The sequence below is a fragment of the Schistocerca cancellata genome, chromosome 6 (genome assembly GCF_023864275.1).
Source record: "Schistocerca cancellata isolate TAMUIC-IGC-003103 chromosome 6, iqSchCanc2.1, whole genome shotgun sequence".
Lineage (NCBI taxonomy): Eukaryota > Metazoa > Arthropoda > Insecta > Orthoptera > Acrididae > Schistocerca > Schistocerca cancellata.
Genome location: NC_064631.1, coordinates 334,522,161 through 334,539,044, shown reverse-complemented (window position 1 = coordinate 334,539,044; position 16,884 = coordinate 334,522,161). Strand labels below are relative to the sequence as shown.

At 38.2% G+C, this 16,884-nt stretch overlaps 2 protein-coding genes across 9 annotated transcripts in view; one reads left to right on the top strand and one right to left on the bottom strand.

The window, feature by feature from the left end:
* The first annotated feature begins 960 nt into the window (after positions 1 to 960).
* Positions 961 to 15,596, top strand: LOC126190654 (pyroglutamyl-peptidase 1). 4 transcript variants are annotated; one of them, XM_049931082.1, is made up of 4 exons: positions 961 to 1,104; positions 1,664 to 1,878; positions 11,823 to 12,055; positions 15,168 to 15,596. In XM_049931082.1, exons 2-4 carry the CDS (start codon positions 1,666 to 1,668, stop codon positions 15,349 to 15,351), a joined length of 630 nt encoding a protein of 209 aa, XP_049787039.1. In that variant the 5' UTR covers positions 961 to 1,104; positions 1,664 to 1,665; the 3' UTR covers positions 15,352 to 15,596. The 4 variants fall into 4 exon arrangements, with proteins under 4 accessions (XP_049787039.1, XP_049787035.1, XP_049787038.1 ...); XM_049931078.1 differs by lacking the exon at positions 961 to 1,104 and adding an exon at positions 1,194 to 1,346 and having other exon boundaries at positions 15,168 to 15,595; XM_049931081.1 differs by lacking the exon at positions 961 to 1,104 and adding an exon at positions 1,196 to 1,327.
* The window catches only part of LOC126190652 (integrator complex subunit 14), a 72,439-nt gene continuing 71,108 nt past the window's right edge, over positions 15,554 to 16,884 (bottom strand). For all 5 annotated transcript variants that reach the window (XM_049931074.1, XM_049931073.1, XM_049931077.1 and 2 more), the window contains 3 exons: positions 16,615 to 16,774; positions 16,077 to 16,528; positions 15,554 to 15,822 (listed from right to left, as the gene is read on the bottom strand). In XM_049931074.1, the coding sequence (XP_049787031.1) occupies positions 15,598 to 15,822; positions 16,077 to 16,528; positions 16,615 to 16,774 (837 nt within the window). In that variant the 3' untranslated portion in view covers positions 15,554 to 15,597. The remainder of the gene's footprint in view (positions 15,823 to 16,076; positions 16,529 to 16,614; positions 16,775 to 16,884) is intronic.

Genomic DNA, 16,884 nt, shown 5'->3' with positions numbered 1-16,884 from the left:
GCTGATGTCCACCTTCCACAACCCAAAAGATTCATTACAGTAACTTTAAGTAAAAGATAAGCTATCGCTGTCACCTGAACAAATTATTTTTCTATTTTTACAGTTTACAATCCACACCTAAAATTTCTGATAAAGATTTTACCTTCGTGTGGTTTCCAATAAACCTGCAATTTCAGTCCATAGATTCCGAACCGTATCCTGGTTATGGTTATTTTTTATGCTCGGGATGCCACAAACTCCGACTTTGACTAAACTTATCAATTTGTCGCAGCTCATGTTTCTTGTCGTGTCGGCTATTATGATCGAAAAAAAAAAAAAACTGATATGAATTTCGCCGGTTGTCGTACGAAATATGTAGGCCATACGTTCGGACGATGAGGTCGGCTACATTGTGATCGCGCACATAGTGGCGTACTGATTTGAAACGATCGGCCGTTGTACGTCGTCGGTGGAATCCACCGATATCGGGCCGCTGTGACCACATCGTAAGAAAACTAAATTCACCGAATTGGGGGGTTCTTAAAGCGCAGTTATTAAATTTGTATCTTCTTTGTTCATTCACTGGTGCCTGTTCACTGTACTGAGTTATAGTTACCCTGTGTTTTGTGCTGCCCTGTATACAATTATACTGTACTGACAGTCAATCAAATACCTGCCAACTTTTGCCAGAACATCATCCTATGAAAATAATGTAATTCACTGCGTCATACGGTGCAATATAACACCAGAAGAAAATCGCTTGAATCAGTTTTCAAGATCAAACTAAACGTATTTCTAATAAGTAATTTTGTCGCTGCGCAAGAATTTCTGAATATTCAAAATCAGTACCGTAATTGCTCTTTAAATGTACGCACTTTAAATAACGTAAGATGTTAGAAATATGTAGGCCTATATACTTTTTTGTTTGTTGATACAATTTTGGGGCGCTTCTATGAAGAAATTGACACGAAATGTCTGTTGGGCAGCTGACCAGTACCTACTTAGTCAACCACAAAACACACCTACGCTACCAGCTATTACGTGCCGAACCTTACAGTATTTCTAAACCTGATCAGTGAAACGCCTAGGTTTATATGCTGCAAGTAGATATTCTCTGCTGACACGGTATGGAATTGTATAACCCATTGCGGCACAAATAAAGCGGAATATGTTATAACTTTATAAGCAATCATTCTTCCTAGATTTAGTCCAATAATATTTATCGAAATGAAACAGAACTTATTTTCTCGCCGGTATTCAAGTCTAAGTTGGCAACATGTTGGAACTTATAAAGTGCACAATGTGATCTCGTGACAGGGATTATTGTTTATCGCGCTCATATGGATAGGTAAAGCTGTGAATAATAGGTACCAGGTATTCTATTCGTAATATTGTCCGTGATAATGTAAACAATAATTACAATACATACACACATACTTTCTTGTCCTACCTTGACGCATGTTCTGTAGTTAAATCCGTTAGACGCACGTAAATATGAATGTATTCCAGATTTAAAACATTGATTTAGCCTTTTCGTTATTCTTGCGAAGTCTTAAAGGACGATAGTCTACAAAAGACTTCAGTGTAGACTTTTCAGCACTCACTACGATACTGGTACTTGTCAACCGTAAGTTGACATTTGTTTCCAAATTTTTGCAAATAATAGTGATCCAATTTTGTGCAGGTATGCCCGGAACCATTGAAGAATGTGTTGTTGTCACCGGTTTTGGGCCTTTTCAAGGCCACGACATCAATGCAAGCTGGGAGGCGGTGAAACTTTTGCCAGAACTAGAATCTGAGGAACAACTTGGAGTGAAACTGATAGTAATGAAGCTTCCTGTTGCGTACGAAGATGTTGTTAAAATGATCCCAGCAATTTGGACAGAACACAAACCAATGGTTCGTAAGTGATATGGTCATCGTTATAAAAGTCTTTTGTATGGTGCTTTCAGGGTTAACTTTCGTTGGTAAGAGATTCAGCATTAAATAAGGGGAACAAAGCCGTTTACTAGCTATTTCAAACGCAGGATTAATAATGTACTAATCTAATTTTGATACCTCACTTGCAGTCACTATATATACTGACAACAAATTATCTCCAGATATTATCCTCAACTAGTCTGACATAGGTAAACATAGATTTCTCCCAGCAACTATAATTGATACAAATAGTTTTGGATTTACAGTCTTTCTGGTCTCATGGAATGTCCACCGTGACTTACAAAACACTTACCGCACAGAAAACTTCTACTGCAATACTTTAGTAAATCAAAGCAGTTACCAAAATAATACTAAGAGAGATGGCACAGTGGTTAGCACACTGGATTCTCATTCGGCAGGATGACAGGTCAAACCCAGTTTTCTGTGATTGCCCTATATCACTTCAGGCAAATGCCAGGACAGTTCCTTTCAAAGGGCACTGCCAACTTCCTTCCCTAATCTGATGGGACCAATGACCTCACTGTTTGGCCCACTCCCCTTTACCAACGAACCAACGAAAATATCTCAACAGTACACTGATTGGCATCCAACAAAAATTGCGCCTTTTGCCTCATGTTGTTATAAAAAATGAAATGTCGAGTGGCTAGGGTCTCCCGTTGGGTAGACCGGTCGCCGGGTGCAAGTCTTTTGACTTGACGCCACTTCGGCAGCTTGCACATCAATGGGGATGAGATGATGACGATGATGATAAAGACAACACAACATCCAGTCCTTGAGTGGAGAAAATCTCCGACCCAGCTGGGAATCGAACCTGAGCCCTTAGCATGGCATTCCGTCATGCTGACCACACAGCTATTGGGGCGGACATGGTGTTCATGTCACTCACAGTGTTCTTTTTACTCTGACCATATGCACAGAATACGAGGTGGATAAAACTCGGCACATTTTAAACATTTATCATCGCTAAAAAACACACAGCATCTTGCCCAAAAGGCCATATCCACATACATATTGCTTATGTATTTGTAGCATGTAGCAAGCACCTGTAAGCAATATGTATATGGACATGGCCTTTTGGACAAGATGCTGTGTTTTTTAAAATATTTTAGCAATGACAAATGTTTGTAATGTGCTGAGATTTTTTTAAATATTGAATTTTCATATCGATCTCAGGACAGTGGCTGTGCTTTTTGAACGTGCAGCTGCTGGCGTGTTTCAGTTCTCTGTTCTATGCCAGAACTATTGCTGGAGGTTCCTTATACTTTATGCCAAGATATTATTGCATTTGAAAACCAGTATTCTTTGTAAGTGACAGTTGGATCTACCATATAGCACATGATGGGGAGGACACATTTGCAACCTACAATCACATTGAATCTTGACCAGTGAAACTGGAAGATAATGTGATGCACTATGCAACATCTGCATATGTAATTGTCATGCCTTTGTTAAAACATTTAAAATTGACAGCTTTATACGGTAACTGTTGAATGTGGCAATTCCAATATTTGACAAAGAGATGATAAAATTGCTATAACTAATGCAGTATCTATTATATCTGTGTGTCAGTTTAATTATGTTGCAGTTTGTTAGTGTATCTGCCAGAAATCTTATTTTCTGCAATTTCCACTCCTTTGCAAGCTCAAGAAAATAGGGTGAAATCCTGAGAGTCAGATTGTTAAAAAAAAATGAGGCACATTACCTGTTTCTGGTCTGATGAAATATAAGAGTTCAAGTGTAATGGTAATGTTTCTATTGTGTTGTAACTTGCTGGATGGAATACAAACAATGGAAAGAGTATAAAGATAACCATCCACCATAAAGTTGAGGCTTTGTTTGATAGACAGGCATGTAATCAGCATTCCACGTGTAGCTAAACTTTTGGGCAGCGTTCTTCCTAGCTAAACTTTTGGGCAGCGTTCTTCCTTAGAACTAAAAACACACACACACACACACACACACACACACACACACACACACACTCCACTGTCAGGATCAAGAGACCCAACTGATACTACAAATATCTGACTATGTATGATGGAGGCATTTCACAAACTGATTTCCTTCACTGAAATTGATTTGTTTTCTCTTTTTCATCACTCTTGAAGCCTGTGTCATTATCCTGTAACTGACAAGACAGTCATTGTAATTTTCTTCTTTTATATCACAGCCCATTCCCATTCTTTTGTTCAAAATTTTGTTGGGGGTCATCTCAAGTTTGTAATCAGTATCAGCAACTGCTGGATTGCTATTGTCATGTGAGTATTAATCTCAATGCATTAACTAAATGTCTTTTTGTTCATCAGACTATTTGAAAGCTTCCACCGAGTGATATAGAGCAGTGCTACGATATTTGACTCGCTTTCAAGCTAGCAGTTCAGATCTTCATTAGGCCATCATGATGTAGGGTTCGCACATCATGATTTAGGTCTTCCATTGGCTCCCAAAACTGCTTAAGGAAAATGCTGGGATGGTTAATTTGATACAGAACTTGGCTGATTTTCTTCTGCAATCAGAACTTGTACTCCATCTGGGACAATGCGATGTTACACTCTTATCTTCCTCATTTCCTTTAAAAGCCCCCAGTCTTTTAGTCTTTTTATAGCAGCATGTACTGCCACTGAAAGTAAGAGAGGGAGAGAGAAAGAGAGACAGAGACAGAGAGAGAGAGAGAGAGAGAGAGAGAGCGCTCAGGAAATACATAAGCTGACAAGAAAGAGATGATAACTGACATTATGCTGTTCTAAATCAAACAATGGAAAAAACAGGATGGAATGTAACAGCATTATGAAGAGGTAGTTGCTATTCACCATATAATGGAGTTGCTGTTCTAAGATTCATCAAATTTATGAATCCAGTGGCAGTGGATGAACATCTTTTTAGAGATACTTTACTGCACTCTATTGGAAAGTGAAAGCAGGGAAAAGCTTGCTCAACCTTAAGGAAATTGAACACAGAAATGCTTTGAACAAGCAGTGGGGGAATGCAATTATCCATGGACAAAAACTTCAGCATCAGTCTCATTATTTTCCAGCAGAGCATGAACACATCTGTGGTACACAGCTCATCCACTGACACTGAGTTGAGCAGTTTTCATTGAACTTTTCAAATTGTGAGGACACACTTAAAAGATGAGAAATAGGCACATGTTTAATATTACAAAACAACATAACCACAGTTTTTCCTTTTGCTGTAAATAATTTGCCTCATCATTTTGTAAGCATTACTTTCTAAACTGATGGTTCAGAATTCAGACCTGTCAGCATCTTTCTTCTTGAATTAAAATTATTACATTCTTCTTGAAGCCTAAAGATATGTCACATGTGTCATATGGAATAATTTAGTCATGGCTGGCTCTCCCAAAGATCGCAGTTATTCTGAGGGAAAGCCATCTACTCCAAGTGTCTGTTTCAACTTAGGTCTTTCACTGCTCTGTCAGAGTCTTTTGTAGCATCATATCTCCTGCCTCATCTAATTCCACTTGTTGTTGTTGTTGTTGTTATTGTTGTGGTCTTCAGTCCTGAGACTGGTTTGATGCAGCTCTCCATGCTACCCTATCCCTGTGCAAGTTTCTTCATCACCCAGTACCTACTGCAACCTACATCCTTCTGAATCTGCTTAGTGTATTCATCTCTAGGTCTCTCTCTACGATTTTTACCCTCCACACTGCCCTCCAATGCTAAATTTGTGATCCCTTGATGCCTCAGAACATGTCCTACCAACCGGTCCCTTCTTCTCGTCAAGTTGTGCCACAAACTCCTCTTCTCCCCAATCCTATTCAATACCTCCTCATTAGTTATGTGATCTACCCATCTAATCTTCAGCATTCTTCTGCAGCACCACATTTCAAAAGCTTTTATTCTCTTCCTGTCCAAACTATTTATCGTCCATGTTTCACTTCCATACATGGCTACACTCCATACAAATACTTTCAGAAACGACTTCCTGACACTTAAATCAGTACTCGATGTTAACAAATTTCTCTTCTTCAGAAACGCTTCCCTTGCCGTTGCCAGTCTACATTTTATATCTTCTCTACTTCGACCATCATCAGTTATTTTGCTCCCCAAATAGCAAAACTCCTTTACTACTTTAAGTGACTCATTTCCTACTCTAATTCCCTCAGCATCACCTGACTTAATTCGACTACATTCCATTATCCTTGTTTTGCTTTTGTTGATGTTCATCTTATATCCTCCTTTCAAGACACTGTCCATTCCGTTCAACTGCTCTTCCAAGACCTTTGCTGTCTCTGACAGAATTACAATGTCATCGGCTAACCTCCAAGTTTTTATTTCTTCTCCATGGATTTTAATACCTACTCTGAATTTTTCTTTTGTTTCCTTTACTGCTTGCTCAATATACAGATTGAATAACATTGGGGAGAGGCTACAACCCCGTCTCACTCCCTTCCCAACCACTGCTTCCCTTTCATGCCCCTCGGCTCTTATAACTGCTATCTGGTTTCTGTACAAATTGTAAATAGCCTTTCGCTCCCTATTTTACCCTTGCCACCTTTAGAATTTGAAAGAGAGTATTCCAGTCAACATTGTCAAAAGCTTTCTCTAAGTCTACAAATGCTAGAAAGGTAGGTTTGCCTTTCCTTAATCTTTCTTCTAAGATAAGTCGTAAGGTCAGTATTGCCTCACGTGTTCCAATATTTCTACGGAATCCAAACTGATCTTCCCCAAGGTCAGCTTCTACCAATTTTTCCATTCGTCTGTAAAGAATTCGCATTAGTATTTTGCAGCCGTGGCTTATTTAACTGATAGTTCGGTAATTTTCACATCTGTCAACACCTGCTTTCTTTGGGATTGGAATTATTATATTCTTCTTGAAGTCTGAGGGTACTTCGCCTGTCTCATACATCTTGCCCACCAGATGGTAGAGTTTTGTCAGGACTGGCTCTCCCAAGGCCATAAGTAGTTCTAATGGAATGCTGTCTACTCCTGGGGCCTTGTTTCGGCTCAGGTCTTTCAGTGCTCTGTCAAACTCTTCACGCAGTATCGTATCTCCCATTTCATCTTCATCTACATCCTCTTCCATTTCCATAATATTGTCCTCAAGTACATCGCCCTTGTATAGGCCCTCTATATACTCCTTCCACCTTTCTGCTTTCCCTTCTTTGGTTAGGACTGGGTTTCCATCTGAGCTCTTGATATTCATACAAGTGGCTCTCTTTTCTTCAAAGATCTCTTTAATTTTCCTGTAGGTAGTATCTATCTTACACCTCGTGAGATAAGCCACTACATCCTTACATTTGTCCTCTAGGCATCCTTGCTTAGCTATTTTGCACTTCCTGTCAATCTCGTTTTTGAGACGTTTGTATTCCTTTTTGCCTGCTTCATTTACTGTGTTTTTATGTTTCCTCCTTTTATCAATTAAATTCAATATTTCTTCTGTTACCCAAGGATTTCTGCTAGCCCTCATCTTTTTACCTACTTGATCCTCTGCTGCCTTCACTACTTCATCCCTCAGAGCTACCCATTCTTCTTCTACTGTACTTCTTTCCCCCACTGCTGTCAATTGTTCCCTTATGCTCTCCCTGAAACTCTGTACAACCTCTGGTTTAGTCAGTTTATCCAGGTCCCAATCTCCTTAAATTCCCACCTTTTTGCAGTTTCTTCAATTTTAACCTGCAGTTCATAACCAATAGGTTGTGGTCAGAGTCCACATCTGCCCCTGGAAATGTCTTACAATTTAAAACCTGGTTCCTAAATCTCTGTGTTACCATTATATAATCTATCTGATACCTTTTAGTATCTCCGGGATTCTTCCATGTATACAACCTTCTTTTATGATTCTTGAACCAAGTGTTAGCTATGATTAAGTTATGCTCTGTGCAAAATTCTAACAGACAGTTTCCTCTTTCATTTCTTACCCCCAATCCATATTCACCTACTATGTTTCCTTCTCTCCCTTTTCCTACACTCAAATTCCAGTCACCCATGACTATTAAATTTTCGTCTCCCTTCACTATCTGAATAATTTCTTTTATCTCATCATTCATTTCATCAATTTCTTCATCATCTGCTGAGCTAGTTGGCATATAAACTTGTACTACTGTAGTAGGTGTGGGCTTTGTGTCTATCTTGGCCACAATAATACGTTCACTATGCTGTTTGTAGTAGCTTACCCGCACTCCTATTTTTTTATTCATTATTCCTCTTCCCTTTGTCAATTATTGCCTTTCAAGTTCCCTTCTACAGCTTTTCTGTATATGCTTTCCACTTTTACCTTCATTGCTGAGCATGGTTGCCATCTGAGATCTAGATATTCAAACTGCTGCTTCTCTTTTCTATAAACAGCATCTATTTTACTCCCAGTTATACATGTTTCTACAGTCTTGCATTTGTATTGTAGGCCTAGCTTTTCCTGCTTTGCCATTTTGCATTTCCTGTCAACCTCATTTTTTAGATGCCTGCATTCCCTTTCACCTGCCTCATTTGTTGGATTTTCATACTTCCTTCTTTTGCCAATCAAATTCAATATCTTCTGTTATCCAGAGAATTTTAATAGACCTTTTTATGTGATTGATCCTCTGTTGCCTTCTCTTACATCTCTCAAAGCTACATATTCTTCTATTGTACTCTTTTGCCCTTTTTCAGTCCAACATTGCCCAATGCTCCCTTTGGAATCCTCAATAACCCCTGTTTCTTTCAATCTATCCAGGTTCAGTCTCTTCCATTTCCTACCGTTTTTTAAATTCTTCAGTTTTATCCTTCAGTTCATAACCAATAAATTATTGTCAGAGTCCACATATGCCCCTGGAAACATCTTACAGTTTAAAATCTGGTTCCAAAATCACTGTTTTACCATTATTTAATCAATCTGGAATCTAGCAGTGTGTCTCCACGTCTCTTCCACATTTACATTTTTTTGTGTTTCTTAGAATTACACCAGGCAGCTTCCTCTTTCATTCCCATCCTCCAGTCCACGTTCTCCTATTATTTTTCCTACTCTTCCTACTACCAAACTTCAGTCACCCATCACAGATAAATTTTCCTGTCCCTTAACTCTCTGTAGGATTTCACTTATCTCATCATACTTTTTTTTTTCAATTTCTTTATCATTTACAGAACTAGTTTGCATATAAACTTGTGCTGCTATAGTGGTTGTTGACTTTGTTTCTATCTCAGCTACTATAATATCTTCACCAGGAAGGCTACTCAAACTTGGGAAAAAAATTTGTTGAGGATTCCAGTTGGGGAGTGGGAGGAGAGGGGGCAGCATACCATGATAACGACTTTTCTTTCCTCTCAGTATTTTAAAATGAAGTATTTCCAAATGCCCACTCACACCTCAGTCGATTGGCCTGGACCAACGAGGGTGGCATGCTAGGGTAGTCTGGGCTGTTGTGTAAAGCCACTGTGCCAGGGTGGCGTAGGGGTAGCGCATCTTGCCTAGTGAGCAGGAGATCCGGGATTGAATCCCAGCCTTGGTGCAAACTTTCATTTGTCACTTCAAACTGCATATATACATAATAAACATTTGAGATTTGAAAAGGTCTCTAGATTCATATAATTTCATTTGACTCTCTTCTTGCTGATTAAAATCTCTTCTTTGATGTTAGTGTTATGTTCCATGATGCAAGTTGGTAGCGTTTTACAATACAGTGTTTCATCTCGCGTCTTTTTTCATGTACATTTGACTCCAAATGAAAGAGAGAAAAAGTTGCAGTCAGCTGCAGATGCATATGAATAACTAGAAATTAGCAAAATAATAAAGTATATTATGTTATGTAATTGCATGGTTAAAAAATCTACTCATCAATCAGTGGCAGTAAACACACATAAAAAGGATATTAAGTATGCGAGCTTTTGGAGCCAATGGCTCCTTCTTCTGGCAGAAGGGTTGAAGAAGAAGGATGAGGGGTGAAGAAAAAGGATTGGTGAGGTTTAGGAGAAGGGGTGGACTTCAGAAAAGTCACCCAGAACCCCAGGGTCTGGTAAGTCTCCCCAGATCTGAGATTCTGGGTGACTTTTTCCGAACTCTACCCTTTCTCCTTCACCCCTCTTCCTTCCCCTTCACCCTCCTGCTGGAAGAAGGGGCCACTGGCTCTAAAAGCTCGCATACGTAATACTTTTTATTTTTGTGTCTGCTGCCGCTGTTTGGTGAGTAGATTTTTTTATGTATCCAATTATATTTTCAAAAATTGATTATTTTTGTTGAATCATGAAATTTGCATACATGCAGTAATTATTGTGGCAACTAATAGAGACTGGAAAGTCTTAGTTGGAATAAATTCTGCTGGAAAGAGTAAAGCTAACTAAAACACACACACACACACACAGTCACACTCCTGATCTGTTCCCTTGCTGATGTCCCTCTTTCCCATCACCTCTTCCTGTCTCACACACACACACACACACACACACACACACACACACACACACGTGGGGGTGAGGGGAAGATTTTCACTGAAAGAGAGTTTACAGTTAAAATAGATTGGTCTGCACTTTGATGGTAAAATGTTAACTAATATTGGCCACTTGTCACCAAGAATTTCAATATGTTTTTTTAATTATTCAAGATAAGGCAACTGTCATTCAACTTACACAAAATCATACTTCTTTTTTCATCTGTACCTTAAAGACATCCTCTGATATTCCTTTGTGAAAGCTTTAGAATAACTGCTTCATAAAGCTGTAGCCTTTCCTCGTGAGATGAGCTAGCCCTTTGGTCTGCTACTGTACCTGAAAGTGTGAGGCCCACAAAATTTTTTAGCCAACTGCTCAGCAGTCTATATTTTACATGACAGTATCAGCTGGCTGCATCAATAAAATTTTGTAGGACTTGCACTTTGAGATAAGTAATATATAAAATGAAGAATATTTTGTTTCAAAGATAGGTATGAGCAATGCCCACTAAGTATCACTTTATCACATGTGATCTCATTTTATTAAGTTTATGAGGGTGTGCCATTTTCTTTGTTGTGCTGTTAACAATTTAGGTTTAGATAATTACTAATTTTGTTTGTGGGATTAGTCAGTTAGTTTTAATTCTGTGTTAGCAGAACAAACAAACAATAACAAATTTTAATTTAAAAGTATAATTTTTGAACTCAGTTATTTCTAATATCCGATTCATAACCCCTTAACCTACAACCATGTGCTAGACAAGTGGTTTGGTATTCGGGCCAAATGTGATTTATCACAAACCTGGCTGGTGGTACATTGGTCAGGCAAAATGCAAATTGCATGGGCAAGGCCTTTTGTATGTTGATCAGGTAAAGTTTTCACAAAGAATAAAAAAAGTAGTGAAACAATGTGGGTCTGCAAAAGATGCAAAGTTCCATTACATGTACCCATATGTTTTGAATGATAGAACACCCTTGAGGATTATTGATTTGTGTTGTTGCATTTTTTAAAACTGCTATTTATGTTTACAGGAACTGGATACAAATGGTATTGATTTATATTATATTGTATTAATTGATGATAAATATTTTGTGGTGTTTCTAACACTATTATTACATGAGATTAAGATTATGATTACGTATCAGGTATTTCACAAAATTAATCCAGCTGGATCTTACATTGCGTAAGTTGTGCATGATTGGTGGAACCAATTTGCTGAACGAAGAAATGGTTCGAAGGCCAGGCAGCAGTGTTATATTTTGGGCCTGAGCCATTGGGACATAAATCATACGTTAAGGGGTTAAAATATAGCCATACTGAATGTTGGTAATTCAGAAAATCTTCCTATCTATTATATCAGACCCCTGAGATATTTTGTGCTTACTATAGTGTGGTATTCTCTTACTTTCAAATACTGCATAAGTAACACATTCCAAACTCAGAACATTTTTAAGGCATCAAGAATCTTAGCACCCACAGTCTTTTAGCTTCCAGCTGTTCACAGTGTTTATTTACTGATTGAACTTGTGGTATACATTACAGTTAGTTATCCATGTTGGTGTATCTGGTCTGGCAGACAAAATAACTCTTGAGAAAGTGGCACACAGATCAGGATACAAAAAAGCTGACATTTTTGGGCAGCTACCAGCAGAAGGCGAATGTTGTCTTGGTTGCAGTGATGAAGCTTGTTCCTCATTGGATGTTGAGCAGATATGCTGTAAACTGAATGAAAGCGAATGTGGACTTACTTCTTCAGTTTCATCAAATGCAGGAAGGTGAATTTGCATTTCTTTTTAATATTTCCTTTACAAATGCATTAAAAGATTTTTTTTTCTTAATGCAGACACAAATATCATTGCAGTTGTAGACAAAAAAAAAAAAGTTCAAGACATGATGATGATGTGCTATCTACCACAGTGATCAGTTCTGAAAATTTAAGGTTGTGTGTGTGTGTGTGTGTGTGTGTGTGTGTGTGTGTGTGTGTGTGTGTGAGAGAGAGAGAGAGAGAGAGAGAGAGAGAGAGAGCATGTGTGTGCCCGTGTTTATTATTATTTATTTATTTATGAGATTGGTGCTTTGTTTTTGAGCTGAGTAGTTGTAATGTGTTTACTACTGAAATTGGAAAGATGTGTATTAAAAAGTATTTAGTGCTAGTTTCTCCGTGAACTCTGAGACCTGTATTAAGTTTCCTTTATGTATGATGCATTTATGTTATCCAAAATTACTGGTATTTTCATCCCCCCTCCCCAACAGCCTGAGGGAGGAGGAGGAGTATGAAAGTTTTGGATGATCATCTCTTATGGTTTAAATACTTATTTAAAATGTTTCTGGAACTTCTTTCATTATAGTGTTTTGACACACTAATAGTGACATATGACTGAACATTCCATAATCGGTAATATAAATTCAGTTACATATTGAAATGTCTGATTTTGGGCCATCTCTCTTAAATTTCCCAAATGTCATAAGGTGGTGCAAGCATGCTCAAAAAGTGAAGGGTATATGTGTAGGAACTAGAGAAGGTTTCACATAGGCTGAAACAGTGCTGCAAATGTGGGGAAAATGCTATCTTTCAAATCTCTGGTAAAGAAAGTACTAAGGTTAAGTGTGTAGTTTGGCTCTCACCATACACAAATAAGAGCAGAAGCATAGGTATATGAGAACAGTAATAGAAAATCCAGGATGGAATGTAACAATATTAGGGAAGGAAAGTTGCTACTCACCATATAGCGGAGATGCTGAGCCGCGACAGGCACAACAAAAAGATTCACATAATTATAGCCTTCGGCCATGAAGGCCTTTGTCAGCAATAGATACACATACACCACACTCATGCAAACACAACTTGCACACACATCTGCTGTCTCAGGGAACAGTTGTCTGAGACAGCAGACGTGTGTGCAAGTTGCATTTGCGTGCGTGCGCGCCCGTGTGTGTGTGTGTGTGTGTGTGTGTGTGTGTGTGTGTGTGTGTGTTGCTGACAAAGGCCTTAATGACCGAAAGCTATAATTGTGTGAATCTTTTTGTTGTACCTATCGTGACTTAGCATCTCTGCTATATGGTGAGTAGCAACTTTCCTTCCCTAATAACAGTAATAAAAAATGTTTTTTCTAGTCTTACTGTTCGATCTTGACCATAGTGCATCATAGGGCATGGAGGAACATAACAAAAGGGTACATACTTGATACTTCATATGAACAAAAGCTAGTGCCATTGAAGTTAAATAATTATATTTGCTAGAACATTTACATTATTTAAAAATTTACCGGTACTTGCTAAACTGAGTTGACTACTACAGTGAGTGCTTAGTGATAAACATGAAATCACAAGTTGTACCCTTCCCTGTCTATTGTTGCATTGCAACTGTTCAAGAAAAAAATTGTGCTATGACCGATGGAAAGATTGTGAAACTGGAACAGGCTCTTTGAGCATATTGCCAGGCAATTGGCAAATCATGGCTGATCAGGACACAAACAGTGAAATGAGTGATGACACCCACTAATGAAGGCCATGAGTAATGGATAGCCCCATAAACAAGAATCTGAATGTAGCATCTCAACATATGAACATATGCTCCTTTTCAGAGTGCAAACACACGTATAGAAACCAAAGCTACAATGTCTCTGCGCTACAGCTGAAATCACAGTAGTCTTGATGCTGAGGTGAATGTGCAGGATATGGAATGGGCAGAAGAGAGGATAAGAATATCACACCAAAGAAAGTTCCTCCTTGTAGGCAGAAGTTTGCCTCTGTATCCTCACAACATGGTACTATCCCTGCACACACAAAGATGAGTTATCTCTGATGCCCCCCCCCCCCCCCCCCAAATCTCTATCTCTATACCATGTTCACTCTGCTAGTGTCACAAGTAAGGCTACTGTTCTTACCAGTCTGACCATAGTCCTGAGTTAGTGTAAAGTATTTGTCTATGCATATGCATGTCCCTCAACACCTCAAGTATATTGTGTCCAGATATCTCTGCACATTCCAAGAAAAAAGTTTTCTGAAGGAATGCATCTTTGATGCAACAATTTGGTGTCGAAGAAACAAAAGTTAGAGTAAGTTCTTCTTCGTGCATGTATCTAATTTCAAAGGAGTAAAAGAGGATTTTTATAATATTCTCAATTTAAAAACCATTACCATTAAGAATGGCTGTAACATTGTAAAAGAATGTTGCCCTAATTATCTACAATTTGCCTTATTTTTAACCTTTGTGATATTAAGTTATTGTCAGATTTAGGGTTTTAGAAAAAAATCCTACTTGCCAAAAAGCAGCTAGGCATAGACACAAAAAAAAGTTGATACACTCTCAAAGTCAGAGGTCAATCAACAGGAAAGGAAAGGGTTGAGAAAGCAATATTATTCTAAGGTTAAGTATGAAAATCATCTACAACCCCATTTAAGTTACTTTTAGCTGGACACTACAGAATGACGGGGAATCACTGATGAAATACTGTGAACAGGTGATACAGGAAACCAGAAGATGAGTAAACGCACAGCACACACTTAAGCATGCTAGCCTTGGTACCAACTGACCAACTATATTCATCTCATTTATATACTGTAGCCACACACTTCTGTTACCTGTTGTTAGCATTTCATTATTGATTTTCCTCTGAACCTGTCGTGCTCTTCCTTCCACAATAGCCAAGATGAAGAAGTATTATCTAACCTGGATTATTTTGTTTCTGCCAACTCTATCTCCTCTGTTTACAAAAGTCAGTACTTCTATCTACAACACCCTTGTTTTCCTCTTTTGCCTGGGTTTATGTCAGCTGGTGAGTATTTTCTGCTTTTTGTGATTTTAATTTTTGTGTATGCTTCAGTGTCAAGTGTTTATGAAAAGCTCAGTTACATAAATCCTAAGTTTTCCATTTTCTTTTCCAGGTATCTGTGCGAGTTCACGTACTATTCCTCATTAAGTATTGATAATTCTCGAACACTCTTTATTCATGTACCTGATTTAAATAAGCCTTACTCAGCACTAGAACTTGCCAGAGGAATAAAACAAATAATAAGTATCATTCTTAATGACATACGTGGCACAGACCAAACCACAAATCATCTGTAGATGGTACATTCAAAATTCAGAGCATCATTTTAAGTAACCAAGGATGTTTAAGCATAATGAGATCATCATCACATTGAACCTAAATTATATCTACGGTTGCTGGAATGATCAGTAGATGCAAAGGGGTTATTCATTCCAAGATCTGATGCCCACATTCTGTTAAGAGAATGGATATTCATTTATGAACAATTACTGATATCTAAAAAAAATATATTTGGTGGGACTTCACATATCACAAAGGTAGAGTTATTCACAAATTTGGAATTTTGTTAACAGAGGTGTCACATTGAACTTGATATCACGACAGTAAGGCCTGCGTAAAACTCCCGCTGCATGTGTAAGTTGCAATGCACAATCTGGATGGGCACCTCCAGGGAGTAGAGTGCACTCCCTCTCGAATATTGCTGCTAAACCATCCAGCAGTTCAATGAATCCAAATGATATTGCAGCTCTTTTCAACCTGTTTAACTCCTGCAACAGTTAAAGAAGTATTAATTGCCTGAAAGAATATGCTTACTACCAGTGCACAGTGCAGTCAATAACATGTTAGCACATCAAAGTCTTAACAAAGTTCCAATTATTTTTCTGGGATATGATAATATGTGTTTTAAAGTGTGAGAATTTTATCATGCATTCTCTTTGAGAAAAATATTGAAATAAATTTTAAATGTTGCCTATATTGTCTGCTATTTAAATAAAATGCACAAAACTAATTCATTACACACCTTATAAAACTGTTGTGTTTTGTCTGGAAGTTTGCGAGCATGCCGCAAGATCTTTTGTATATCAGACTGTAATCCTGCCTGCCTTATCCAAACCACACAATTTTGTGAGTAACTTCTTTTTTCTAGAGGACGAACTGGAAACTGCGGTGGCGGATCTTCCTCACCATTCACTGCGCGAAAATCTTCTAAAGAACCTAAGTTATTTAAATTTCCCAGCCATGGCACAACATTCGTTCCAGGTTCCAACACTGTTAACATTAAATTTGATTTCTTCTTGCTGTCAGCCCAAGAGTAAACAAAGCCAAACCAGTCCTTGGCTAAAAGACACAAGGCAGCCATGTTTTCCACTTTAAGTGCACCATGAAGTAGTACACAAAATGAGGCGACTTTTCCTTCATCTACACCTGAATCATCATCAGAGTCTCCTTCTGACTTCATGACAGTGGAAATACCTGAAAAAATATTTAAAATATTTTTATTTTATTATTTATTATTTTTGAAACTGGTATCTGTATCTTACAAGTAAACAATAACAAACCATCTGCCTCCTCCATTTTCCCTGAACCATGAGGTAGCACCAGATGACGTGAAATAGCCATAGGGCTTCCAACATCAGCAACATCAATAAATCCGCATACTTCTATAGTATCTGATATATTCCTTTTGATATACTCAAAATCAGTAGCTTTATTGAACGGCTGTAGGGGAAAAAAGCATACATACGAGGTATTACAGTTTTTAGCAACACAAGAGAGAATTAGCACAGCAATTAGTAGCTTGGACCATGGAGATAAACAAGGTAGCATGA